Source organism: Canis lupus, chromosome 15, assembly GCF_003254725.2.
Source record: "Canis lupus dingo isolate Sandy chromosome 15, ASM325472v2, whole genome shotgun sequence".
Classification (NCBI taxonomy): Eukaryota; Metazoa; Chordata; class Mammalia; order Carnivora; family Canidae; genus Canis; species Canis lupus.
In genome coordinates, this window is record NC_064257.1 from 14,841,625 (window position 1) to 14,867,266 (window position 25,642).

Here is a 25,642-nt window from a genome sequence, read left to right on the forward strand (position 1 = left end):
GGAAATGGGTCTGTTTAAGTTGAGGAGAATACTGAGGGGAAAGAAACCTTTTGGTTTATAGCATGTACAGGTTTTTTATTCTGTGTTACCTCAGAATTAGAAAAGGCCAACTTTTGGGGCATCTGGGTGGGTCAGTCAGTTAAGTGTCTGATTCTTGGTCTCAGCCTAGGTCTTTTTTTTTTTTTTTTTCAGCCTAGGTCTTGATCTCAGGGTTGTGAGTTCAAGCCCTGGCTTGGCAAACCATGCCTGATAACCTGGTTCTGGACAGGTTACCAGACTTCCAGTGGTGTCTTTGGTCAGGTGCCCAAACTGTTCAATCATATAAGATGGCCTTGCTTCCTATCTCACTCTGGTCTTAAGAGTTCTCAGATTAGGGTTTACTCATCAGCCTTGATGTTCCTCTGGGGAAGGTGGAAGGAGAGAATGTGGAGATGCTTCTAGTTGCAGAATTACAGTTTACAGGGAGCTAAGGGAACATGACTAAGGGCGCCATGAAAGGCGGGATCCCAGTTTGTGGTTAGAGGTGTGGTTGAGGCTAGGAATGAATCAGTGAAGCCTCCTTGCCCAGAGGTAAAGCTCTCCTTTTCCATCAGTATGCTTTCAGAGCCTTTTGTCCTTTGTCTTCTTTTCCTTCCCATCTGTCAGTGGCAGAGTGGCTCTCAGAACAGCCAAAGAGTCATTAAAATGGGTGTGAGCCTTTCTGGTCTCAGTATCATCAGTCTCCTAATTGCAATGCTTCTGACAGTCAAGGCACTCTTTTCTGGAAGCTTTAGCAAAGATTTCTAGAAGTATGAATACAGGAAAGAAATACATTATTTTTTTCCTGCTTCCAGGCAGAGAAGACCCTACCAGCCAAGATAAATGGGCCAGACGGTTAGATAGGCTAGGAGTCCTCAAGTCATTTATTTGACTTTCTCTAGCTCAACTTGGGGTTGAGGTTCTCAGCTTGGGGAAATTTTGTCCCCCAGGGCACATTTGGTAATGGTGGGGGGTGCGGTTTGCTCCTGGCATCTAGAGGACAGGATATCAGGACACCTGGGTGGCTCAGTGGTTGAGTGTCTGCCTTCAGCTCAGGGCGTGATCCTGGAGTACCGAAATTGAGTTCTGCATCAGGTTCCCTGCATGGAGACTGCTTCTCTTTCTGCCTATGTCTCTGATTCTCTCTCTGTGTGTCTCTCATGAATAAATAAACAAATTAAAAAAATAGAGGGCAGGATATTGCTAAACATCCTATCATGCCCTGGACAGGCCCCCACACTCCCAAAAAAGAATTATCAGGATCAAAATATTGATAACACTGAGGCTGAAAATAACTGATAAATGCTTATGTTTATAAGGATTTGGTAAAAAAAAATATATAAGGATTTGGTTTTGGGAAACCTGGGTGGCTCAATTGTTGAGCTTCTGCCTTCGGCTCAGGACATGATCCTGGGGTCTTGTGATCGAGTCCCACATTGGCTTCTTTGCATGGAACCTGCTTCTCCTCCCTCTGCCTATGTCTCTGCCTCTCTCTGTGTCTGTCATAAATAAATAAACTTTAAAAAAATTATAAAAAAACACTTAAAGGGCAGCCCTGATGGCTCAGCGGTTTAACGCTGCCTTCAGCCCAGGGCGTGATCCTGGAGACCCAGGATCGAGTCCCATGTCGGGCTCCCTGAATGGAGCCTGCTTCTCCCTCTGCCTGTGCCTCTGCCTCTCTCTCTGTGTGTCTCTCATGAATAAATAAATAAAATCTTAAAAAAAAACACTTAAAATATATATAAGGATTTGGTTTTAGGGGGTAAAAAGGATTTGAGCAATAGCCTCTGAAGCATCAAATCATTAGAGTAGAGTCCCACTTTAACTGTATAAACATAGGCTGCAAATCCTGCTGTTAGTCCAGCTTACTGATACACCACCATGGTGCTTCCATGAGCAGTTCTTTTTTATTTTTTATTTTTAAAATTTTTTTTCCATGAGCAATTCTGCTTTAATGCTCTGGTCTCAACTTTCTTTGTGCATTCATTCTAGTTCTCCTAAAAATGGGGAGACGGAAGACGGAGGAAGAGAAGACAAATCAACACTTTATTTTTCTTGGGATGCCTGTGTGGCTCAATGGTTGAGTGCCTGCTTTTAGCCCAGGGTGTGATCCTAGGGTCCCAGGATCGAGTCCCACATCAGGCTCCCTGTGTGTCTCTCATGAATAAATAAATACAAATTTAAAAAACCTCATTAGTTTTTTATAAAGATTTTAGTGGGGGAGGAGCAGGGGAAGAGGAAGAAAGAGAGACTCTCAAGTAGACTCCCTGCTGAGCCTGGAGCTCGACTTTAGAACCTTGAGATCATAACCTGAGCCAAAAACAAGATTTGGATACTCAATCAACTGAGCCAGCCAGGTGCCCCAAATCCATTAGTTCTTTGACAGACTCAGATGATAGGTTGGAGCCAAACCAACAAATTTTGATACAGATAATGATGATCATAAGAATGGTTAACTTACTCTGTGAGAGATAATTCTGTTACATCATTTTCATGAGGATAAAACTAAGGCTGAGGGGAGTTACATGGGATCTCATTTATGTACGTTTGTGTAATAAACTATTCTAGAATTCTGTGAGCCACCCAAGGCAGGGAGACTGTATTCTACAGGAGAATATTATAGTTCTATGCAGCTGAATTGCCGCCCCTTGTTAGGTGTCATGGACAGTCCAGAGAGCACCAATATGAGCACCTAGGAGTCAGTCATCATGGAAGTGTTCAAGTCAAGGCCCAGAGACGATTAGGCCTACTAAAGAAGGGATTCTGGTAATGGGTAGAAGGTTGGATGTTAAGCTCCATGCTTAGTGCAAGGCATGGAGGGCAGGGCCTAGAAGAGTACATGGTACATGGTGGGAACTAAAATTTAAATTAGTTAACTGGGGATCCCTGGGTGGCGCAGTGGTTTGGCGCCTGCCTTTGGCCCAGGGCGTGATCCTGGAGACTCGGGATCGAATCCCACATCGGGCTCCCGGTGCTTGGAGCCTGCTTCTCCCTCTGCCTGTGTCTCTGTCTCTGTCTCTCTCTCTCTCTCCGTGTGACTATCATGAATAAATAAATTAAAAAAAATAAATAAATAAATTAGTTAACTGTGATTCCTTCCAACTCTGAGGGTCTAGGGCTCTATATATTTTTTGAGGAGATAACAGTTCATATGTAAATATTCAATCATGCAAGTAACCAAGAGTTATAATATTTCCTTTTTTTTTTTTAATTTTTATTTATTTTTGATAGTCACACAGAGAGAGAGAGAGAGAGAGGCAGAGACATAGGCAGAGGGAGAAGCAGGCTCCATGCACCAGGAGCCCGATATGGGATTCGATCCCGGGTCTCCAGGATCGCGCCCTGGGCCAAAGGCAGGCGCCAAACCGCTGCGCCACCCAGGGATCCCTAATATTTCCTTTTTTAAAAAATATTTTATTTATTTATTCATGAGAGACAGAGAGAGAGAGAGGCAGAGACATAGGCAGAGGGAGAAGCAGGCTCCATGCACCAGGAGCCCGATATGGGATTCGATCCCGGGTCTCCAGGATCACGCCCTGGGCCAAAGGCAGGTGCCAAACCGCTAAGCCACCCAGGGATCCCGAGTTATAATATTTCACTTCATGAAAGGTCCGCAATACTGGAAACATTACTACAAACAGGGTTGCTGTGCTGCCCAATTCCTGGGACACTATTCACGGAAAACATAAAGTGAATATCACCCCCTAAAGCTGTGTGACACAGAGGCCCTTATTGTAAATATAAGACAAGTTTAGTAAAATAAAATGACACCTGTAGAAAGGGTAGAAGATAAAAACCGTAACTGAGGCAATTAGAAGAAAGCATTTAGCTTTTTTTTTTTTTTTTTTTTTTTTTAATTTATTTTATTTTATTTTTTTTAAAGATTTTATTTATTTATTTATTTTTTAAGATTTTTTTTTTTTATTTATTTATTCATAGAGGCAGAGAGAGAGAGAGAGAGGCCTCAGAGACACAGGCAGAGGGAGAAGCAGGGAGAGGCCTCAGAGACACAGGCAGAGGGAGAAGCAGGCTCCATGCAGGGAGCCCGACGTGGGACTCGATCCCAGGTCTCCAGGATCACACCCCAGGCTGCAGGCGGCACTAAACCGCTGCGCCACAGGGGCTGCCCAGCATTTAGCTTTAATGGTATATACATTTACCGTTAATGGTTTATAGGTATAATATAATGCTTTATAAATTTATGATAGACTATTATTAGGTTAGCAACTCCTATTGTTAAAATGATCACTGTTACAGGACATTTGCTTTATACTTCTACTGAACTGCCTTGCCTGCAGTATCTAATTAGCTATAAAGAAGGGGCAATGGCTGTTCATGAATCAGTTAACTGCGTTTACCATAGTAAATCAGCGCTGTGATATTTTGTTTAAATGAAGACCAGGGCAGCCCGGGTGGCTCAGCGGTTTAGCACCACCTTCGGCCCAGGGTGTTATCCTGGAGACCCGTGATCGAATCCCACGTTGGGCTCCCTGCACGGAGTCTGCTTTTCCCTCTGCCTGTGTCTCTACCTCTCTCTCTCTTTGTGTGCTTCTCATGAATAAATGAATAAAATCTTAAAAAATAAATAAATGAAGACCAGATGATGTCTAAGAACATCTTATGAACAAAGGTTTCATGCTAGCTTAAACAGAGAAAGGTGGTGGGAAAACTGAGTCACCATCATAAGGTACAGGCAATTACAGTTATGCAGAACCCAGGAGGAAATGCACCATAGCATTGGGGCCATATTTGGGGAGGATATGGCTTATAGAAATCTTATCTTGTATATTTCTTTTTTTTTCTCCATCTTGTATGTTTCAATTTGTAATAGTTCAGCAACAGGAGTAGTAATTAACAAGGAAAACATTTTCATTAAACAGTTTTTAAATTATTTTTGGGATGCCTGCCCTGTGTCCTGAGCCGAAGGCAGACGCTTTAACCGCCAAGCCACCCAGGCATCCCTAAATAAATAAATTCTTAACAACAACAAAAAAAAGTTAGGTGTAGGGAATCAGATCTTCTTAAGAACTGAGCTGGGAACTGGTGCTTCACCCAGCAAAGAGCCATACTTACTTGAATCGGCAGAGAAAAATTTAAGAGCCTCACGTCTAAGAAATAGAGCAAAACATGAGTCATGCAAACATTTTCTTAGTAACTGCCCTGCCACCAAGCAATTTTTTTTCCAAGTAATTCTTCCTAACAAATGCCCCACCTAATGCTTTCAGCAACCAGCAACTTAGTAACAGATATGCACCTATTTTTTTCTTTTTAAGGATTTTAGAGGAAACTTACTAAGTAAATTTCATAGGTGGCAGTTTGTGTGGCTACTATTTGACTTTTCAACACATTCCTTTTTATTGTTGTTGTTACCCTTTCCCAAGTGCAGGCAATTTCAGTGCTGATGGTGGGGACCAAAGGAAATTATTCTTAGAAACGGTCTATTTTCATGAGTGACTTTTCAGCCTTCTGCATTCCGGCCAAGGTGTGATCCTGGAGTCCCTGGATGAAGTCCCACTTCAGGCTCCCTGTGTTGAGCCTGCTTCTCCCTCTGCCTGTGTTTCTGCCTCTCTCTTTCTCTCTCTCTCTCTGTGGGAGCCCCTTGTGGGACTTCATCCCAAGACTCAGGGATCATGACCTGGGCTGAAGGCAGACACTCAACCACTGAGCCACCCAGGCATCCCTCTTCTGTTTTTTTTAATTTAATTTAATTTAATTTAATTTAATTTTATTTAATTTTATTTTATTTTATGATAGTCACACAGAGAGGGAGAGAGAGAGAGAGAGAGAGGCAGAGACATAGGCAGAGGGAGAAGCAGGCTCCATGCACCGGGAGCCCGATGTGGGATTCGATCCCAGGACTCCAGGATTGCGCCCTGGGCCAAAGGCAGGCGCCAAACCGCTGAGCCACCCAGGGATCCCTCTTCTGGTTTTTGAATGACACAAATAAGCCCAAGTGCCCCAGTCCAGGCACATGGAAGATACAATAATTTTTTTTTTCTGGCTGAAATAGGACTGTGTGTTGTTGGTTTAACCTGCCCATAGCAATAACCATCCACTATAAAGCTCTGAACTTCTACATTTCCCCTGCTGCCTCTTGAAGGAAATAAATAATGGCCAAATAACTGTTCATTCTCAGGTAGAGAAGGAAACAAACAAAATTATGATTGTTGCTAGATAGGGTGATAAATGCAGAAAAATTTTGAGATGCTCAGGCACCTTGACACAGCACGTTCCCATTATTTTTTTAAAATTTTCTTACTTTTTAAAAAATTTTTTATTTATTTATGATAGTCACACAGAGAGAGAGAGAGAGGCAGAGACACAAGCAGGCTCCATGCACCGGGAGCCCGACGTGGGATTCGATCCAGGGTCTCCCGGATCACGCCCTGGGCCAAAGGCAGGTGCCAAACTACTGCGCCACCCAGGGATCCCTTACTTTTTTTTTTTTTTTTTTTAAGATTTTATTTATTCATTCATGAATGAGGGACACACATAGAGAGAAAGGTGGAGACACAGGCAGGGGGAGAAGCAGGCTTCTGGCAAGGAGTCCAATGTGGGACTGGATCCCAGATCCCAGGATCATTCCCTGAGCAGAAAGCAGATGCTCAATCGCTGAGCCACCCAGGCGTCCCAGCATGTTCCCATTTTTTATCCTGCTATGATACATAAGGCAGTTAATAGGATGGTGGTGGTTGGGGGGTCGTGATAGAGGCAGTGTGGACATAATGTATTTATTACATGCGCCTATTTTATATCGAGTGCTCTGTTATGTCTTAGGGACATGAGGTGTGTGTAACCCAAACCTTACTTTCCAGAAAGTCAATGTAGCAAGAAGAGACAGGCATATAAACATATAAAATAGCTTAAGAGGGCAGCCCCTGTGGCTCAGTGGTTTAGAGCTGCCTTTGGCCCAGGGTGTGATCCTGGAGATGCCTGATCGAGTCCCACTGATCGAGTCCCACGTCGGGTTCCCTGCATGAAGCCTGCTTCTCCCTCTTCCTGTGTCTCTGCCTCTCTGTGTCTCTCATGAATAAATAAACAAAATATATATTTTTTTTAAAGAGGTATTTTGTATAGCTTCTGGCCTTACAGGATGTTGTTTTGGGCACAAAGGACGGAATGATAAATTCTGGGGAGGAGCAAAAGCCAGAACAGCTTTCCAGGACTTTTGAGGATGAGCCAAGGTCCGGAACAGTTCCAGAAGTCATGCTTCGGCGGTCTTCAAAGACATTTTCTCTAGGTCTACTAGGAGGGAACAGATTCTTCATATTTGAACAAAAGCCTGAAGTCTTGAAACAGCGACACATTGTTCTGGGTGTTACAATCCAGCTAGGAGCAAGGAAGAATTCTATAATAACAGCTAACATTTCTAACGTATAATAAGAACTAGGAATTGTGCTAAGTAAGCCACAAAGATGATCCCAAGGAATTACTAGTTTTTTTCCATTTTACGGGTGAGAACAATCAAGGCCACACATAAAATGACAATGAGTTTTAACTCAGGAAACAGACTACGGAGCCCCAGTTTTTAAAACCACAAATCAGAGGAGTGAACTGATCAGATTTCAGAAAGATTCCCTCTAGCCGCTGCGTTAGGAGTGGGTGGGAGAAGGAGAGCAGCAATCCTGTAAATCAGAATAATGAAGGAGGTTGTCTAGGTACTGAGGCAGCACTACGGCAGAGGCTGCGGGGATCGGGGTGGCATATGTGAGAAACACTTGACAATTTTAAGTGCTTGATGTGGATTAGACGTAATCCTCCGTGGGGCAAGACCAATACCGCGGTCTGGGTCTTGAGGGCAGGACGCGCAGGAGACCCTCGCAGAGACCCCAGAGTAACAGGGGCATTGGGGCCTCGACACCGCCGCCCTCGGCTCCCCGACCCTAACGGTCGGCAGCAGGGAGGGGGATCCCAACCTTCCGAGCCCGAGCCCGCCCACCGCGAGGGAAAGTGCTGAGTCATTCTGGCGGGGCGCGTTGGCTGGGGCGGGGGCGGGGCCAGATCCCCCTTCCCTCTCCTCCTCCTGCACCCCCAGCCCGCTCTGACTCTCGCGAGAGCCCCGCAGGCTATAAAGGCAGCGCCCCGCGCTCGCCTCACGCGTCTTCTTCCTGACTGGTTATCGGCGGTTAGTCTCCTCAGCGCTGGTGAGAAGGTTCTCCACGCCCCGGTCGTCGTCTTTTCCTGGTTCTCCCAGGGTCTTGCCCTACTTGGCTTGGGTGCTGTGACGGGGGAGGTGGCTGGACGAGGTCTGGCGCTCGAGAGTAGTTAGGCGGTCCGCGCGCCCTCCCTTACGGACGCGGGGACCTGTTTAAACCCTGAGGCTAACGTCGGTTCGAGTTTCCTCTTCCCCCGGCAACCCGAGCGGAGGGCGCTCATTGGCGCGGCGAGGGGGCCTCGTGGTAGTGGTGGGCTCTCCTCAGCTAGGCTCCTTCCGGGCGGGGCGGGCTCAGGAATCTTCTAGAGTGGACCTGGAAACTGACCTGAGGCTACCCGCCTGTCGTGTGGTGGAGGTGATGACTGTTCCCGGCCCTCCGCTGGGCCTACATGGGCAGTTTCCGGTACTGATTTCCTACCCTGGCTTTATTTTTTGCGTTTGTGTAATAGGGTTGTAGTGATCTCAAATTTGTCAAGACTGCTTTTTTTTCTTTTTTTTTTAGGGGGGGCGGCTAGTGCTTTCCTAAGTGCTGTGGTGGGGTTTCTCATGGGAGCGGCAGGAGGGAACCTGAAGCGGGATTTGGGGGCGTGCCTTTAGCCTTGGAAGTTCATGGGCAGATCCACCGAGGCCCACGCCGCCTTGAGGTCTAAGGGCCTTTACCCCGCCGAGTCGGTCTTTAGTGGACGTGAGAACCACGTGGAAAAGCAGGTTTGGATGAGGAGGTCGTTTATGTTAGGATCACACACCCCCTCTATATTTGGTCGCCAAATTGCAACTTGCCTTACTAGGTTTTTTTTTTTTTTTTTAAAAGGCGTTAGCAATAGAAAGTTTGCAATAATAGATGCTTGGTTTTATGCACCAAAAAAGTTTGGGATTTGGGAAATTAGCTTCTTGAGCCTTTCAAACTGATGACTTACTGGTTTACATCTTAATTCCTTAACTTTGTGTTGACCTGAGTGAATCCAGTGCAGCATTGCTTTTTAGCAATGATTTGTTTTGCAGTAAGGATTTTTTTTAAGGTTAAGTAATCTCTAAATCCAGCATGGAGCTCTAACCCACAGCCCTGAGATAGAGTCACATGCTTCCAACCAACTGAGCCAGCTAGGCTTCCCAGCAATAGACCCTTGTTCCACTTGCTGCTCCAGAATCCTGGCCCTGAGGTCAGAAACCCACCTTTTTTTTTTTTTTTTTTTTTAAAGATTTTATTTCTTTATTCGTAGAGACAGAGAGAAAGGGGCAGAGGCACAAGCAGGCTCCATGCAGGGAGCCTGACATGGGACTCGATCCAGGGTCTCCAGGATCACACCCCAGGCTGCAGGCGGCGCTAAACCGCTGCGCCACCGGGGCTGCCCAGAAACCTACTTTTGAAAGGACTTCTAGGGCTTAAACACAACCCTTGAAGTTTTGCAATTTAGCAGATGGGAATCATGTCTCTTAAAGACTTGGATTAGGGGGGCAGCCCCTCTGCCTGCCTCTCTCTCTCTCTGCCTCTGAATAAATTAAAAAAACAAAAACAAAAACAAAAACAGAAAACCAGAGTTGGATTAGGGGTGTGCGGTCTTTTGGGCAAATGTACCTGGAGAAAGGTCATGTGGACTTCTTGAATTCTGAAGACAGATAAAGATGCAGTCCAGAGAAAGGGCAACATGACCACTTCTAGAGATCAGACATTCTGTTTGTGGAATTGTTCATTTGGGCTCAGCTTTGATATCGAACCTTCTTTTTCTGGAGCTTTTTGCATAATGAGAGTACAGAAGAAAATGTCACTGCATAAATGATCGTTTAGGAAAAGTAAGAGGTTACTTCAATTTTTAAAAATTGCTGTTTTTAAAGGAAAACAAAAGCTGATGTTCAGAGAAGTATTCTGATTTTTTTTTTAAAGAGTTATTTATTTATTCATCCAGAGAGTGAAGAAAGAGGCAGAGACACAGGCAGAGGGAGAAGCAGGCTCCATGCAGGAAGCCCGACGTGGGACTCGATCCTGGGTCTCCAGGATCACACCCCGGGCTGCAGCCGGCGCTGAACTGCTGCGCCACCGGGGCTGCCCTGATTTTTTTTGTTTTAAGAGTGAGTCTTCTAGCGCAGGGGAAGGGAAGAGAGAGAAAGAATTTTAAGCAGGCTCGGTGCTTAGCCTTGAGTTCATGAACTGGGTTTAAATCAAGAGTCAGACGTTTATTTTTTTATTTTTATTTTATTTTATTATTATTATTTTTTAATTTTTATTTATTTATGATAGTCACAGAGAGAGAGAGGCAGAGACATAGGCAGAGGGAGAGGGAGAGGGAGAAGCAGGCTCCATGCACCGGGAGCCCGATGTGGGACTCGATCCCGGGTCTCCAGGATCGCGCCCTGGGCCAAAGGCAGGCGCTAAACCGCTGCGCCACCCAGGGTTCCCTTATTTTATTTTTTTAAGAGTCAGATGTTTAAAGGACTGACCCACCCAGGCGCCCTGTAATATTTGGTTTTGTTTCATAAGTTAGAAAGCTCAGTTTTCTGAGCTTTCTCAGATGCGTCTTACTAATATAAAAAAATTAGTATGTATATTTAGGGCCACTGGATAATTCTTTTATTTTGTAGCTAAGTGTCTAGGTAGAAGGGTGTTGGTTACTTAGAAAAATAAGGCTTGTTTCTAATTTACTTCCTCTTTTCTCCAGCCCATAGCAAGATGTCTTCAGGAAATGCCAAAATTGGGCATCCTGCTCCCAACTTCAAAGCCACAGCTGTTATGCCAGATGGCCAGTTCAAAGACCTCAGCCTATCTGACTACAAAGGTAAGAGTAATTATATTAGATTTATTAAAATGGAATTATTTTACCATCTAGGATGGATCATTAGATTTCTGTATATCTGTTAGGTTTGATTGTAAAACGACTTCTCCCTCCTAGGTCAGTCTTCAGAGTAGGTGGCTGTTTTTATGTTGAAGTGATGTAGTGATTACCAACCATGATGACGGATAATCCTGTAGGTTCAGACTGCTTACGGGAAAAGCCCATGCTTTGTTATGCCTGGACATAATAGCTCAATTATTTTCTCAGTACTCCTCAATTCTATTGGAGATACTCCTTGAAAGCTCAAGTCTTGGGGCGCCTGGGTGGCTCAGTTAGGCATCTGCCTTTGGCTTCTGTCATGATCCCAGATCTGGAGCACTTAATCCAGCTCCTTGCTGAGCAGGGAGTCTGCTTCTCCCTCTCTTCCCCCCACCCCACCCCCTTGTGTGCACATACTCTCTGTTCCTTCAAGTCTTTGGAGCTTACACCATTAATTTTTTGAGATATGTATGTCAGAAAAAAAAAAAAGAGATGTATATCAGAGTTGCTGTATTATTAGCAGAGGCTTAGGCATATTCTCCTGACTGTTTTGCCCTAAGAGAAGAGTTGGAACAGTTTTCTTTTCCTGTTAAGTTTCAGGTAGACCTTGGCAATCTGATAAAGCTCTTCCTCTTTTTTTTTAAACCTTGCAGTCCTGGAATGAGGGGAGGGTTTTTCTGAGATAGTTGATGTACAGATTCCTTGAAATGCAAATCTGAAACTCAGGTGTTAAGTGTACCTTTTAACTTAGTGGTGCAGTAATTAGTTCCTGGATTCAGTTTATGGGAGGAACGTGTGACTAAGGTTTCCTAACACATCACACTTGTTTGGAATGAGAAGCAGTTAAGAAGGGGCCCAATGGAGGGAAGAAGCTTCTCTGGCAAACAAGGTAAGTAGCACCACTGGGAGGTGACCTTGGCCCAAGGGTAAAGGCAGGAGGTTTAGAAAGAGCTGTTCTCTGTTCCTCCAGGGCTTGACCTGCTGAGGCTTCAAAGTGCTTGTTAGGTAAAGCCCTGGAGAGGTTGTTTAGATGAGGGAGTTTCTTGTGATTTTGGTTTTCTTTTCTTTTTCTTTTTTTTTTTTTTTTTGATTTTGGTTTTCAAAGTAAATCTCCAAAAAGTTTTTGATTTTCAGACATTGCTGCTACCTGGAAATGAGTGAATATTTGGCACTGTTTCAGTAACGCGGCCTCTTAGGTGTGGTGAGAGGCTGGTTGGCCAGTTGAATATATACTTCTACTGGTAATCTGCATGAGTTTTGGAAAATTTAAGCTAGAGATCCTGTTGCTTTATCAGGATTTTTTAATTTTTGCCTCAGACATTTTGTTGTCTAACTAGGCTTGTTAGGAACATATTTGTGGTGATTTATTTTTTTAATTTTATTTTTATTATTTTTTATTATTTATTTATTCATGAGAGACACAGGCAGAGACCTAGGCAGAGGGAGAAGCAGGCCCCATGCAGGGAGCCCGGTGTGGGACTCCCGGGACTCCAGGATCAAGCTGTGGGCCAAAGGCAGGCCCTGAGCCATCCAGGGATCCCTTGTGTTGATTTTTTTTTTTTTTTTTTAAAGATCATTTAAATCTTACTGTCCTGTAATTGTGGTTCATAGTGGACTAAGTGTTAAAGGCTTTAGTTTCTCTTTGGTCTCTATTGACTTGCATAGAATCCAGGATTTGAGGTTTTCCTATGCATTCATTTTAAGCGTTGGCATCAGACTATCTAGTTAGGTAAATTGCATCCTTGGTTTTGCTGTTTTTCATTGGAGAACTTAGTGTTGTGCTAATTGTAACTATTTAGAGATGAAAATCAGACTGAACAGTGTTTATCTTCTAATTGGCAGCTAATGGGGAGGCAGGAAAATAAAGCACAAAAATGAAAGGAACTTTTTTTTTCCATGCAGGCTCTCCTACCACAAAATTTTCTAAAGGTAGCTGCTGGGAGACCTCTGTGTTCAGTTTTGGCATTTAGCAGTTGTTGTCTACCATCAACTTAAGGCTTCCTTAAAAAAAAAAAAAAAAAATTCCATGGGAAAAGGTCTTTAGGGTTTTACTGTTCTTTTTTTTTTTTTTTTTTGATACTTTATTACTTTTTTCAAAGATTCATTTATTTCATAGTTGAGAGTGTGCCTCCTGTGCAAGGGGGGTAAGGAGAGCCTCTCAAGCAGACCTCGTTCTGAGTGTGGAGTCCACCTTGAAATCATGACCTGATCCAAAATCGAAGAGTTGGATGCTCAACAGACTGAGCCACCTGGGCACCTCAAGATTTTATTTTTAAGTAATCTGTACAGCTAACATGGGACTCAAACTCAACCCTGAGATCAAGAGTCCTGCAGGAGCACTGTGGTTAAGAGTATGACTTTTGATTTTGGCTTAGGTTGTGAACTTGGTTGTGACCTTGAGCCTCCTCTCCTGTTGGGCTCTGCTGGGCGTGGAGCCTGCTTAAGATTCCCTCTCTCCTTCTCTCCCTGTGGCCCCCTCCCCAAAAGTCATGTACTCCACCAGGTGCCCCTTGGTGTTTATGCTTTGTAAAATAAAGTGTTCTCCTTCTCTCCCTGTGGCCCCCTCCCCAAAAGTCATGTACTCCACCAGGTGCCCCTTGGTGTTTATGCTTTGTAAAATAAGAAAGTGTCTTTTCTTTCTTTTCCTTTCTTTCCTTTTATTCATGAGAGACAGAGGCAGAGGGAGAAGCAGGTTCCATGCAAGGAGCCCAGGGCGGAACTCAATTCCAGGATCATGCCCTGGGCCGAAGGCAGGTGCCAAACCTCTGAGCCACCCAGGGATCCCCCAGGAAGTGTGTTTCAAAGGCAAACTTGTGGCTCTTTTTCTTCCTCCAGGAAAATATGTTGTATTCTTCTTTTATCCTCTTGACTTCACCTTTGTGTGCCCCACGGAGATCATTGCTTTCAGTGACAGGGCAGAAGAATTTAAGAAACTCAACTGTCAAGTGATTGGTGCTTCTGTGGATTCTCATTTCTGTCACCTGGCTTGGTAAATCTCGTGGTTGATTTCACATATAAACTTTGAACCAAGTAGTAAATGGGACTGGTGTGGCTTTGACAATTGACTTGCTCAAGTATTGCCTTCTGGCTCCTGATGGGAGTGCAAAGGCGCTCTGATTTCTTCCTTTATTTTTTACCTGGCAGCTGAGGAGAAGCAGCTTTGGGTTGCAGCTGAGTGTACCCTGGTGACGTTAACAGTCGTCAGGCACTCACTTTACTGTTGGAAAAAATTTTGTTTTTTGGGATAATTAGATTAGGAATGCTGGAAAAATGGGAAGGAATAAAGTTAATGCTTTTGCTACACAGTAGTTTGAATGAATGTGATTGTGTGTGTGCCTTTTGCTGTAGGATCAACACACCCAAGAAACAAGGTGGACTGGGACCCATGAACATTCCCTTGGTATCAGACCCCAAGCGTACCATTGCTCAGGACTATGGAGTCTTAAAGGCTGATGAAGGCATCTCGTTCAGGTATACACCTGCCAGGGGGCTGACATTTCATCAAAATTATCTAATAGATGGGCAGCCCGGGTGGCTCAGTGGTTTAGCACCGCCTTCAGCCCAGGGCCTGATCCTGGAGACCCGGAATCCAGTCCCATGTCAGGCTCCCTGCAGGGAGCCTGCTTCTCCCTCTGCCTGTGTCTCTGTCTCTCTGTCTCTCTGTCTCTCTGTCTCTCTCTCTCTGTGTGTCTCTCACGAATAAATAATAAAATTAAATCTTCAAAAAAACCCCAAGCAAACCAATTGACTTGAGAGCCTTTTGGAGAAAGGTAGAGGCCTGATCTGTAAACTCTTTTTCTTTTCCCCCCCTCAGTTAATTTGCTGAACAATAATTGACTTATATCACTATATAAAATTTACTTATTTTCAATTATGTTTTTATTTTTAGAGAGGGGGCAGAGAGAAAAATCTCAAGTAGAAGTAGACTCCATGCTGGAGCTGGACATGGGGCTTGATCTTTTGACCCTGAGATCATGACCTGAGCCAAAATCAATAGTTGGATGCTAGGGTGCCTGGGTGGCTCAGTGGTTGAGGGTCTGCCTTCAGCTCAGGGCATGATCCCAGAGTACTGGGATGGAGTTCCACATTGGGCTTCCCAAGGATCGTGCTTCTCCCTCTTGCCTATGTCTCTGCCTCTCTCTCTCTCTCTCTCTCTCTCTCTCTCTCTGTCTCTCTCTCTCTCTCTCTCTCTCGAACTAAAGAAAAAAAAAAGTTGGATGCTTAACTGAATGAGCCACCCAGGTGCCCCTCTTAGTTATTTTTTAAAGATTTTTTTTTTAAGATTTTATTTATTTATTGAGACGGGGGAGGGGGGGCAGAGACACAGGCAGAGGGAGAAGCAGGCTCCATGCAGGGAACCCGACATGGGACTTGATCCTGGGTCTCCAGGATCACACCCCGGGCTGCAGGTGGCCACGCTAAACGACTGTGCCATCGGGGCTGCCCTATTTTTTAAATATTTTGAGTCCACTCTACCTAACGTGGGGTTTGAACTCACAACCTCAAGACTGAGTTGCATGCTCCACTGAGTGAGCCAGCCAGTACTCCCTTTAATGTATAAACTGTACAACACGATGATTTCATTTCATTATTCCTTTAAAAAAGAAAAGTGGCTCAGTGGTTGAGTGTCTTTGTTTCATGTACACATACATTTTTTTTTTTAAGATTTTATTTATTCATGAGACATAGGCAGGGAGAAGCAGGCTCCATGCAGAGGGAGCCTGATGGGGGACTCAATCTCGGGACTCCAGGATCATGCCCCTATAAATACAATCTTAAAAAAAAAAAAAAAAAAAGCATAGGACTCTGATCTTGGTATAGAGATTGGTTTTTCTTTTCACAGAGAAAGAGTCAGACACATAGGCAAAGGGAGAAGTAAGCTCCCTGTAGTGAGCCCGATGCGGGACTTGATCCCAGTACCCTGGGAACAACATGACTTGAGCCAAAGGCCAGATGCTCAACCAGTGAGCCACCCAGGTGCCACCCCTGCCCTTTTTATTTTTATTTTATTTTTTTTTTATTATTTTTAAAGACCTATTTATTCATAGAGACAGAGAGAGAGAGGCAGAGACACAGGCAGAGGGAGAAGCAGGCTCCACGCAGGGAGCCCAACATGGGACTTGATCCTGGGTCTCCAGGATCACACCCTGGGCTGAAGGTGGCACTAAACTGCTGAGCCACCTGGGCTGCCCTTCTTATTTCATTCTCTATGCAGGAAGAAGACAAAGCCAGTGCAAGTCTGGGAGAGGCCAGCAGATAATCCTTTCTATTGAGTTTGTGTTCTAACAAAGCGATTTCTAAACCTGTGTTGCATTTCCCTCAAACTTTCAATCTCTTTTTCCCAGGGGCCTCTTTATCATTGATGATAAAGGTATCCTTCGGCAGATCACTGTAAACGACCTTCCTGTTGGTCGCTCTGTGGATGAGACACTGCGACTGGTTCAGGCCTTCCAGTTTACTGACAAGCATGGGGAAGGTAAGCCAATCCACCTGCTGACTTGACAACAGAATGGTAGGTAGGATAGGAAAGATGGCAGGAACAAGGTCTACCAAATAAAAGTGTCTTTTCAAGAAATTAAAATCTCTGGATTATAGTGGGTGGTTTGGTGAGGTAATGGAAAAGTTCAGGGAGGATAATATAAAGGCATTTTGTTGAAGCTGCATAGTTCCAGCTTTTGCCCTGCTCATTTAGAATCACTGTTGCAGCTGTTAACTTACTAAAGGCATGTAGGAGGATCTCCTAGGTGTGTAGAAGGGCAAAACGAAAAGTTTGAGAATTCCATCTTGACATATAGCATGCCATTCTTGACAAGTGTTTATTGGGAGAAGAGATTAATCCCTTTGATCCATATTCGTTGTACTGTTTTTGTTTTTGTTTTTTAAAGTAATACATGGCCCTGGGCCAAAGACAGGCGCTAAACCGCTGAGCCACTCAGGGATCCCCCCCCTTTTTTTTAAATTTAATTTATTCATAAGAGACCCAGAGAGAGGCACAGACAAAGGCAGAGGGAGAAGCAGGCTCAATTCCATGCAGAGAGCCTGATGTGGGACTGGATCTTCAGGACCACAGCCTGGGCTGAAGGCAGTGCTAAACCACTGAGCACCTGGGCTGCCCCCCCCCCCCCCTTTTAAAGAGTTATTCATGAGAGACAATAGGCGCAGAGACACAGGCAGAGAGAGAAGCAGGCTCCATGCAGGGAGCTCCATGTGGGACTTGATCCCAGGACTCTGGGATCTACGCCCTGGGCTGAAGGCAGGTGTTTTTCCTCTGAGCCACCTGGGCATCCTAGGTTGTAGCTTTTTGAGTTTTACCCCCTCTTGGAGTGGAGTATAGTTGTTGATAGAATGAGACAGTCTTACCCTAAGAGTGAGTTTAGTTTTTAAGGGCTTAAGTCCTGAGGCTGCAAGTGCTTGGTCTGTGGGGTATGGAGAACCTCATAAGCTCTCAAATTTCATGTAACTGAGGACAAGATAGTTACAATGAAGTGCTACTGATGTCGGATGAAGTGCACAGGTGTACTTGGTTTGAATTTGCCTTAATACTTTTTCTTTTAGGTGATAAATATTTCAGACTAATTTTCTAAAGCCCATTTCAGCTCTGATTTTGTGATACAGAACATGGAAGTTAAGAGTCTGAATTAGTGGTGTCTGTTGGGGGGACCCAAAAGTAGTGGCTTGCCTAGAGTGAAAAGCTAACATGGATCAGTGACCATGATACCCAAAGGCACCATTTGCTGCAGCATGTGTGGACTCTTAGTGTATTGAAGCAGATAGATGGCTGCTGAGACTGCCCCCTGGTGGGGGATGAGATTCAGCACAAAGACTGAGGGAGCTGGAGAGTGGCAAAGTCCTTTGTTGGACTTTTACTAGTTCCTTGCATGTAGGCTAGACTTTTTTTTTTTTTTAAGATTTTTTTATTTAGGGATCCCTGGGTGGCGCAGCGGTTTGGCGCCTGCCTTTGGCCCAGGGCGCGATCCTGGAGACCCGGGATCAAATCCCACATCAGGCTCCCAGTGCATGGAGCCTGCTTCTCCCTCTGTCTGTGTCTCTGCCTCTCTCTCTCTCTCTCTCTGTGACTGTCATAAGTAAATAAAATAAAAAAAAAAAAAAAGATTTTTTTATTTATTCGTGAGAGAGACAGAGAGAAAGAGGCAGAGACACAGGCAGAGGGAGAAGCAGGCTCCATACAGGGATCCTGATGTGGGACTCCATTCCGGGACTTGAGGATCATGCCCTGGGCTGAAGGCAGGTGCCAAACCTCTGAGCCACCCAGGGATTCTCCCCGCCCAGGCTAGACTTTTGAACCCAAGTTTTGATAACTCTGAAGCTTCAATCTTCAGTCTTGGTTTGGTCTCTTCTCATCTCACAAGAACAGGCACAGCTTTCTGTGTGCAGCCTTTATGTTTTATCGGATAGTTCCCACTTGAAAGCCTAATGAATACCAACCACTTTGTGAGATACTTTGCATGTATTAATTGTTTTTTAAGATTTTATTCATGAGAGGTCAGCCCCAGTGGCGCAGCGGTTTAGCACCACCTGCAGCCCAGGGTGTGATCCTGGAGACCCGGGATCGAGTCCCACCTCGGGCTCCCTGCATGGAGCCTGTTTCTCCCTCAGCCTGTGTCTCTGCCTCTCTCTCTCTCTGTGTCTCTATGAATGAATAAATAAAATCTTAAAAAAAAAACTTATTCATGAGAGACCGAGAGGCAGAGACCTAGGCAGAGGGAGAAGCAGGCTCCACGCAGGGAGCCTGATGGGGGACTCAATCCCAGGACCTCTGGATCACAACCTGAGCCAGAGGTACACATTCCAATCACTGAGCCACCAGGTGCCCCCCATAAACCAACCTTTTCTTTTTTTTTTTTCTTTTTTTTAAAAGATTTTATTTATGGGATCCCTGGGTGGCGCAGCGGTTTAGCACCTGCCTTTGGCCCAGGGTGCAATTCTGGAGACCCGGGATCGAATCCTATGTCGGGCTCCTGGTGCATGGAGCCTGCTTCTCCCTCTGCCTATGTCTCTGCCTCTCTCTCTCTGTGTGACTGTCATAAATAAATAAAAATTTAAAAAAATATATATATAAAAAAAAGATTTTATTTATTTATTTATTCATGAGAGACAGAGAAAGGCAGAGACACAGGCAGAGGGGGAAGCAGGCTCCATGCAGGGAGCCTGACGTGTGACTCATCCCAGGACTCCAGGATCATGCCCTGAGCTGATGGTGGTGCTAAACTGCTGAGCCACCCGGGCTGCCCCCATGAACTAATAATACTTAAACATAGCATTTCTTCATAGTAAATGTTGAAACTGGGAACCAGATTCATAACCATCTTTTTTTTTAAGGTAATACTGAAAAAGTCAGTGTTTAGGGCTTTCTCTGTGTTGTAAGTTCTCTTACTGAAGTTGCCATGACTGATGTCATTTTTTCTTGGGAGACTTAGTATTTTGGTTGTATTTGAAAGCTGGATTATGGTGGAATGCAACCAGTTCTTCTGGATTCCATATTGATTCAGAAAAAAACAACACTCCTGGATATGAAACAATCAAGTGAGGCTTTCTGTCTTGTCACTGATAATTGTTTTATTTTTATTTTATTTTATTATTTTATTTTTTAAATTTAATCTAATTAATTTTTTATTTTATTCTGTTTTATTTTATTTTATTCTATTCTATTTTATTCTATTCTAATTTGTTTATTCATGAGAGACACAGAGAGAGAGGCAGAGACACAGGCAGAGGCAGAAGCAGCAGGCTCCATGCAGGGAGCCTGACCTGACATGGGACCCGATCCTGTGTCTCCAGGACCACACCCTGGGCTGAAGGCAGCACTAAACTGCTGAGCCACCCAGGCTGCCCTTTTTATTATTTTTAATATGTTTTTTTTTTTTTTTAAGATTTATTTATTTATTCATTCAGAGAGAGCAAAGAGAGAGGCAGGGACACAGGCAGAGGGAGAAGCAGGCTCCATGCAGGAAGCCCGTCGTGGGACTCGATCCTGGGTCTCCAGGATCACACCCCGGGCTGCAGGCGGCGCTAAACCGCTGCGCCACTGAGGCTGCCTTTTTTTTTTTTTTTTTTTTTTAGGATTAAAACTTGTTTTTGAGAGAGTGCGCAAAGCATGGGGGAGTGGCAGAGGGAGAGGGACAAGCAGACTTAGTCCCAGGACCCTGAGCTGAAGGGATGCTTAACCATCTGGGACCCTATTTTTTAAGATTTTATGAGAAACAGAATGGGTGGGTGGGGGAGGGTCAGAGGAAGAGGGAAAAGCAGACTTTTCCACTGAGCAGTGAGCCCCATGAGGGGGTTTGATCCCAGGACCCCAGGTTCGTGACCTGAGCCAAAGGCAAATGCTTAACTGACTGAGCCACCCAGATGCCCCTTAACTATTCTTAAGTGCCATGAGGCCTTAGTGCCAGTGAGAGTAAGTTGACAAGATTTTTCTGGTTCATTATTTTTCCTTATTTTGTATCATGATTTATAATTATGGTGTTCTAAAGCTTTATTTTCTTAGATTAATTACCTGTTAGCACCTACTGCCAAACCTCTGGCTGGCCCTTGTCTGGTCTTTGCTTCCCTGAGGTACTTTTTTTTTTTTTTTTTTTTTTTTTGAGGTACTTTTTATATGCTTAGTGACCTGTGTTTTGTTTTCTTTATTCAAAGATTTTTTAAGATCTTGTTTATTCTTGAGAGATCCACAAAGAGGCAGAGACACAGGCAGAGGGAGAAGCAGTCTCCATGTAGGAGCCAGATGTGGGACTTGAACCTGGGACTCCAGGATCACGCCCTGGGCCAAAGGCAGACAGATGCTCAACAGCTGAGCCACCCAGGAGTCCCATGACCTGTGTTTTAACCCTTGGTGCCACTAAAGCTACTAATAATAACCATGAAGTAGAGATTTCAGGAAAGTAACAGCAGCTGGGTCTGCAATTTGGCACTTCTCCCATTCATACTTTATTTTTAGACTGCTCCAAGTGATACCTAAGGCTTAAGATATTCTTGGACTGGAAGGGGCTTTCACCGGCCTCCCCTCCCCCCCTTGAATAAGTGAGGCTTGCTGTTAAATTACTGGACTCTGGTGACTACATGTCTCCTAGAAGATGGAATAGCAGATGGAAGTGAAAAATCAGAGATTGGTTTCCTTCCCTTAGTCTCTCAGGTTAGCCCAAGAAGCATTGCTAGCTCAGGATTTTAGAAAAACGTTGGAAGTTACCTTTTTTTTTTTTTTTTTTAAGATTTTATTTATTTATTTATGAGATAACTGAGACTGAGGCAGAGAGAGCAGCAGTCTCCCCATGGAATAGCAGCCTGATGTGGGACTTGATCCCAGGACCCTGAGATGACGACCTGAGCGGAAGGTAGATGGTTAACTGAGCCACAGAGATGCCCCAGCAGCTATGCTTTTTCTGCATAACATTCATAAATGTATGAAATTCAAACTCAGACTTTTTGTTACCAAGGGGTAGAAGGGAGTTACTTAGTGAACAAGTAGGGCCTCCTTGGGGGTCCTACCCACCCCTTTTATTTCAGGCTATCCAGTTTGGCAGGGTTAACACTAAAGAGGCAAACATTGCTTTATTCAGATCCTTCAAGGGCTACCAGAGGGGGGAAGCAGCTCAGTATTACGGTTTTACACAGTTCTAGCTTTGTTTACTTACTTAGCTTATTTCTTGGTATGAGGGTAAGTCATTAAAGTTTTTTTAATTTAAATTTTAATGTAACACGTATGCCATAATTTACCATTTAGAGTATACAGTTTAGTGGCATTAATTACATACACAATGTCATGCATCCATCACTAATAGTTTCTGAATGTTTTCATCGTCCCAGACAGCTACAACCATTAAACAATAGCTTCTCATTCCCCTTTATTTCTAGCTCTTTGGTAACTTTCATTTTCTGTCTACGAGTTTGTCTATTAAATATTTCATGCAATGTTTGTCCATTTGTGGGTTTTTTTTGTGTGTGTGTATATATATATATACACACAAAAAATATATATATTATATATATATATATATATTAAAGATTTACTTATTTATTTATGATAGAGAGAGAGAAAGTCAGACACAGGAGGAGGGGAGAAGCAGGCTCCATGCTGGGTGCCCGACGTGGGACTTGATCCCGGGACTCCAGGATCGCACCCTGGGCCAAAGGCAGGCACCAAACCGCTGAGCCACCCAGGGATCCCTTTTTTTTTTGTATATTTTTTATTGGAATTTGATTTGCCAACATCTAGTATAACGAGCAGTGCTCATCCCGTCAAGTTCCGCCCTCAGTGTCGGTCACCCAGTCACCCCGTCACCCCATCTGCCGCCCACCTTGTCCCTTCCACTATTCCCAGAGTTAGGAGTCTTGTGTTTGGCTTCTTTCACTTAGCATAATGTATTCAAGGTTTGTGTTGCAATGGCTGTCAAAACTTCATTCTTTTTATTTATTTTATTTTATTTTATTTACTCATGAGAGACCCAGAGTGAGCGAGTGAGAGGCAGAGGGAGAAGCAGGCTTCACACAGGGAGCCCGACGTGGGGCTTGATCCCGGATCTCTAGGATCAATCAGGTCCTGGGCTGCAGGCAGTGCTAAACCGCTGTGCCACCGGGGCTGCCCACTTCATTCTTTTTAAAGGCTGAATAGTCCATTTTATGTATATATCCTTTTGTGTATTCATCATCTGTTGATGAACACAGCATTTTCACCTTTTGGCTATTGTGAATAACGCTGCTTCGATACTGTTAAGCAGCTGTGTGGATCTTTGTTTCCAATTATTTTGGGAATTTACGTTATAAATGTAATTACTAGGTCATGTAATTCTGTTAGGCTTCTTCAGGAACTACCAAACTGTTTTCTATATCAGCTGTACCATTTCATATTTGCACCAGCAATGATACCAAGGGTTCTCTACAACCTTGCCAACAGTGTCTTTTTCTTTACTTTTGTTTAATACTATATAGTCTTATGGGTATGTAGAGGTGTCCTTGTGCTTTTGATTTTCATGTCCCTAATGACTAGTAATATTGAGCGTATTTTCATATGCTTATTGACTGTTTGTGGTACTTTTTTTTTTTTTTTTTTTTTAGATTCTATTTTATTCATGAGAGACAGACAGACGCAGAGACACAGGTAGAGGGAGAAGCAGGCTCCATAGAGGGAGTCCGATGCAGGACTTGATCCTGGGACTCCAGGACCATGCCCTGGGCTGAAGACAGGTGTTAAACTGCTGAGCCAACCAGGGCTCCCTGTGGTTCCTTCTTTTTTTTTTTTTATTGTAATTTTTATTTATTTATTATAGTCACACAGAGAGAGAGAGAGAGAGAGAGGCAGAGACATAGGCAGAGGGAGAAGCAGGCTCCATGCACCGGGAGTCCGACGTGGGATTCGATCCCGGGTCTCCAGGATCGCGCCCTGGGCCAAAGGCAGGCGCCAAACCGCTGCGCCACCCAGGGATTCCCCCCCCCCCTTTTTTTAAACGATTTTTATTTATTAATTCATGAGAAACACAGAGAGACAGACGCAGGCAGAGGGAGAAGCAGGCTCCATGCAGGGAGCCCGACGTGGGACTTAATCCTGGGTCCCTAGGATCAGGCCCTGGGCGTGGAAGATGGCGCTAAACCGCTGAGCCACCCGGGATGCTGCCCCCTGTGGTTCCTTCTTTGTAGAAATGTCTGCACAAGTCCTTTGCCCATCTTGAACTGGTTTGTCTTTTTGTTTCTTTATACATTTTGGTTATTACTACTATTTTTTTCATTTTGGTTATTAATCCCTCAGATATATGATGTGTAAATATTTTCTCCCATTCTATATTAACTCCTGAAAATGTTCTTTGTATAAAAATTCTGAATTTTGATCAAGTCCACTTTGTTTATTGTTGCATGTGCTTTCATTATCCTATCTTAAGAATACATTTCCAAATCCAAGGTCATGAAGTTTTTCCTGTTTTAAATTTTTTAATTTTAAAGATCTATTTTAAAAGAGCCAAGGAGAGGAGGGGCAGAGGGAGATGTAGAGAATCTCAAGCAGACCCCTGCTGAGTGCAGAGAGTTGATTCCAAGTCCCATCATGACCTGAGTTGAAAGCAAGAGTTGGCTCTTCAACCAGCTGAGCCACTGAGGCACTCCTAAACTCTTTTCGTTAGGTGAAGTGAAGAATTAGGAGGGTCCATTTTCATTGTTTTGTGTGTGGAAATCCAGCTGATTCCAGCGCCATTTGTTAAAAATCATTTAAGCTTTTTTTTTTTTTTTTAAGGTTTTATTTATTTATGAGAGACACAGGCAGAGGGAGAAGCAGGCTCCATGCAGGGAGCCGGAGTAGCAGGGCATCACTTTTGATGTGGGACTTGATCCTGGGACTCCAGGATCATGCCCTGGGCCAAAGGCAGGCTCTCAACTGCTGAGCAACCCAGGCTTCCTGCAATTTCAGCTTTTTAAAAATAATATATGTGAAGCATACATAACATTTCTGAGGAAATACAAATGCCTGTTCACCCACTCTCTACTGTTAACAAGCTTTGTTTATTTTAAAGATTTATTCATGAGAGACACAAGGCAGAGGGATATTTTTTGTCCTATGTATTTATTTCTAGAACAAAGCATATGATTGGAGTTGTACTTTCTTTAAATTTTAGGTGCTACAAGAATAAATTGAGGTGTAATAGTATTAGGGCTGTGGTGAGGATTAAATTACATGTTTATAGTTGCCCTAAGCTGCTTGAATGATTTCAGACTGTAGCATAGGCTTTCTGGTTCCTGAGTGGTCAGCCTCTTAAACAGATTTGGTTTTGAGCCTTTGTCCGTTTGTCTCCATTTGTCCACAGGAGGAGAGTGGAGCTAACCATTGAGCAGGTTATTAATTAATAGTACTTTGTCTTGCAGTGTGCCCAGCTGGCTGGAAGCCTGGCAGTGATACCATCAAGCCTGATGTCCAGAAGAGCAAAGAATATTTCTCTAAGCAGAAGTGAGCGCCTCGCCATTTTAGATCCGGGCTGTAGTGGGGGATCCATGAAAACAGAATCTTTTTTTGTACTATTGTCATGCTTATAACAAGACTTTAGACTCTGCAGATGTGGTATGTGGTATGGGACAAGACCGCCCTTTCCTGCAGGGGTTGGGGAGGCCAGCCTTTCTTCCTCTGGAGAGAATGGTCTGAGGTGTGCTATGGGGCAGGCCAACTGATATGTACAGTAGTAGCAAGGCATCACTTTTGATCTTTTGTTGTTTCTATTAAACTTGAACTGAGACCTTGTTGATTGTTTATTTTGGGGGGGCACTAGCTTTTGACTTTTTTTTTTTTTTAAGATTTTATTTATTCATGAGAAACCGAGTCAGACACACAGGGAGAAGTAGGCTCCACGCAGGGAGCCCGACGTGGGACTCGATCCAGGGTCTCCAGGGTCATCACACCCTGGGCTGAAGGTGGCGCTAAACTGCTGAGCCACCCGGGCTGCCCTAGCTTTTGATTTTGAGAGGAGTTTACACACTGCTTTGCTTTCCCATTTTAGGAGAAAATTATTATTATTTTTTTAAATTTTTATTTATTTATGATAGGCACACAGTGAGAGCGAGAGAGAGGCAGAGACACAGGAAGAGGGAGAAGCAGGCTCCATGCACCGGGAGCCTGACGTGGGATTCGATCCCGGGTCTCCAGGATCGCGCCCTGGGCCAAAGGCAGGCG

At 44.1% G+C, this 25,642-nt stretch overlaps 1 protein-coding gene and 1 long non-coding RNA gene across 8 annotated transcripts; one reads left to right on the forward strand and one right to left on the reverse strand.

The window, feature by feature from the left end:
• Positions 1-2,762: 2,762 nt before the first annotated feature.
• Positions 2,763-25,208, forward strand: PRDX1 (peroxiredoxin 1). Of its 7 annotated transcripts, none has more exons than XM_025420276.3 (6): positions 2,763-2,784; positions 10,828-10,944; positions 13,816-13,969; positions 14,329-14,451; positions 16,326-16,456; positions 24,844-25,208. In XM_025420276.3, exons 2-6 carry the CDS (start codon positions 10,839-10,841, stop codon positions 24,927-24,929), a joined length of 600 nt encoding a protein of 199 aa, XP_025276061.1. In that variant the 5' UTR covers positions 2,763-2,784; positions 10,828-10,838; the 3' UTR covers positions 24,930-25,208. The 7 variants fall into 7 exon arrangements, with proteins under 7 accessions (XP_025276061.1, XP_025276060.1, XP_035554823.1 ...); XM_025420275.3 differs by lacking the exon at positions 2,763-2,784 and adding an exon at positions 7,966-8,162; XM_035698930.2 differs by lacking the exon at positions 2,763-2,784 and adding an exon at positions 8,100-8,185.
• Positions 6,296-8,052, reverse strand: LOC125752586 (uncharacterized). The gene is made up of 2 exons (XR_007402497.1): positions 7,935-8,052; positions 6,296-7,347 (listed from the first exon to the last, which is right to left on the reverse strand). It is a non-coding gene; the product is annotated as an uncharacterized LOC125752586 (long non-coding RNA).
• Positions 25,209-25,642: the final 434 nt, after the last annotated feature.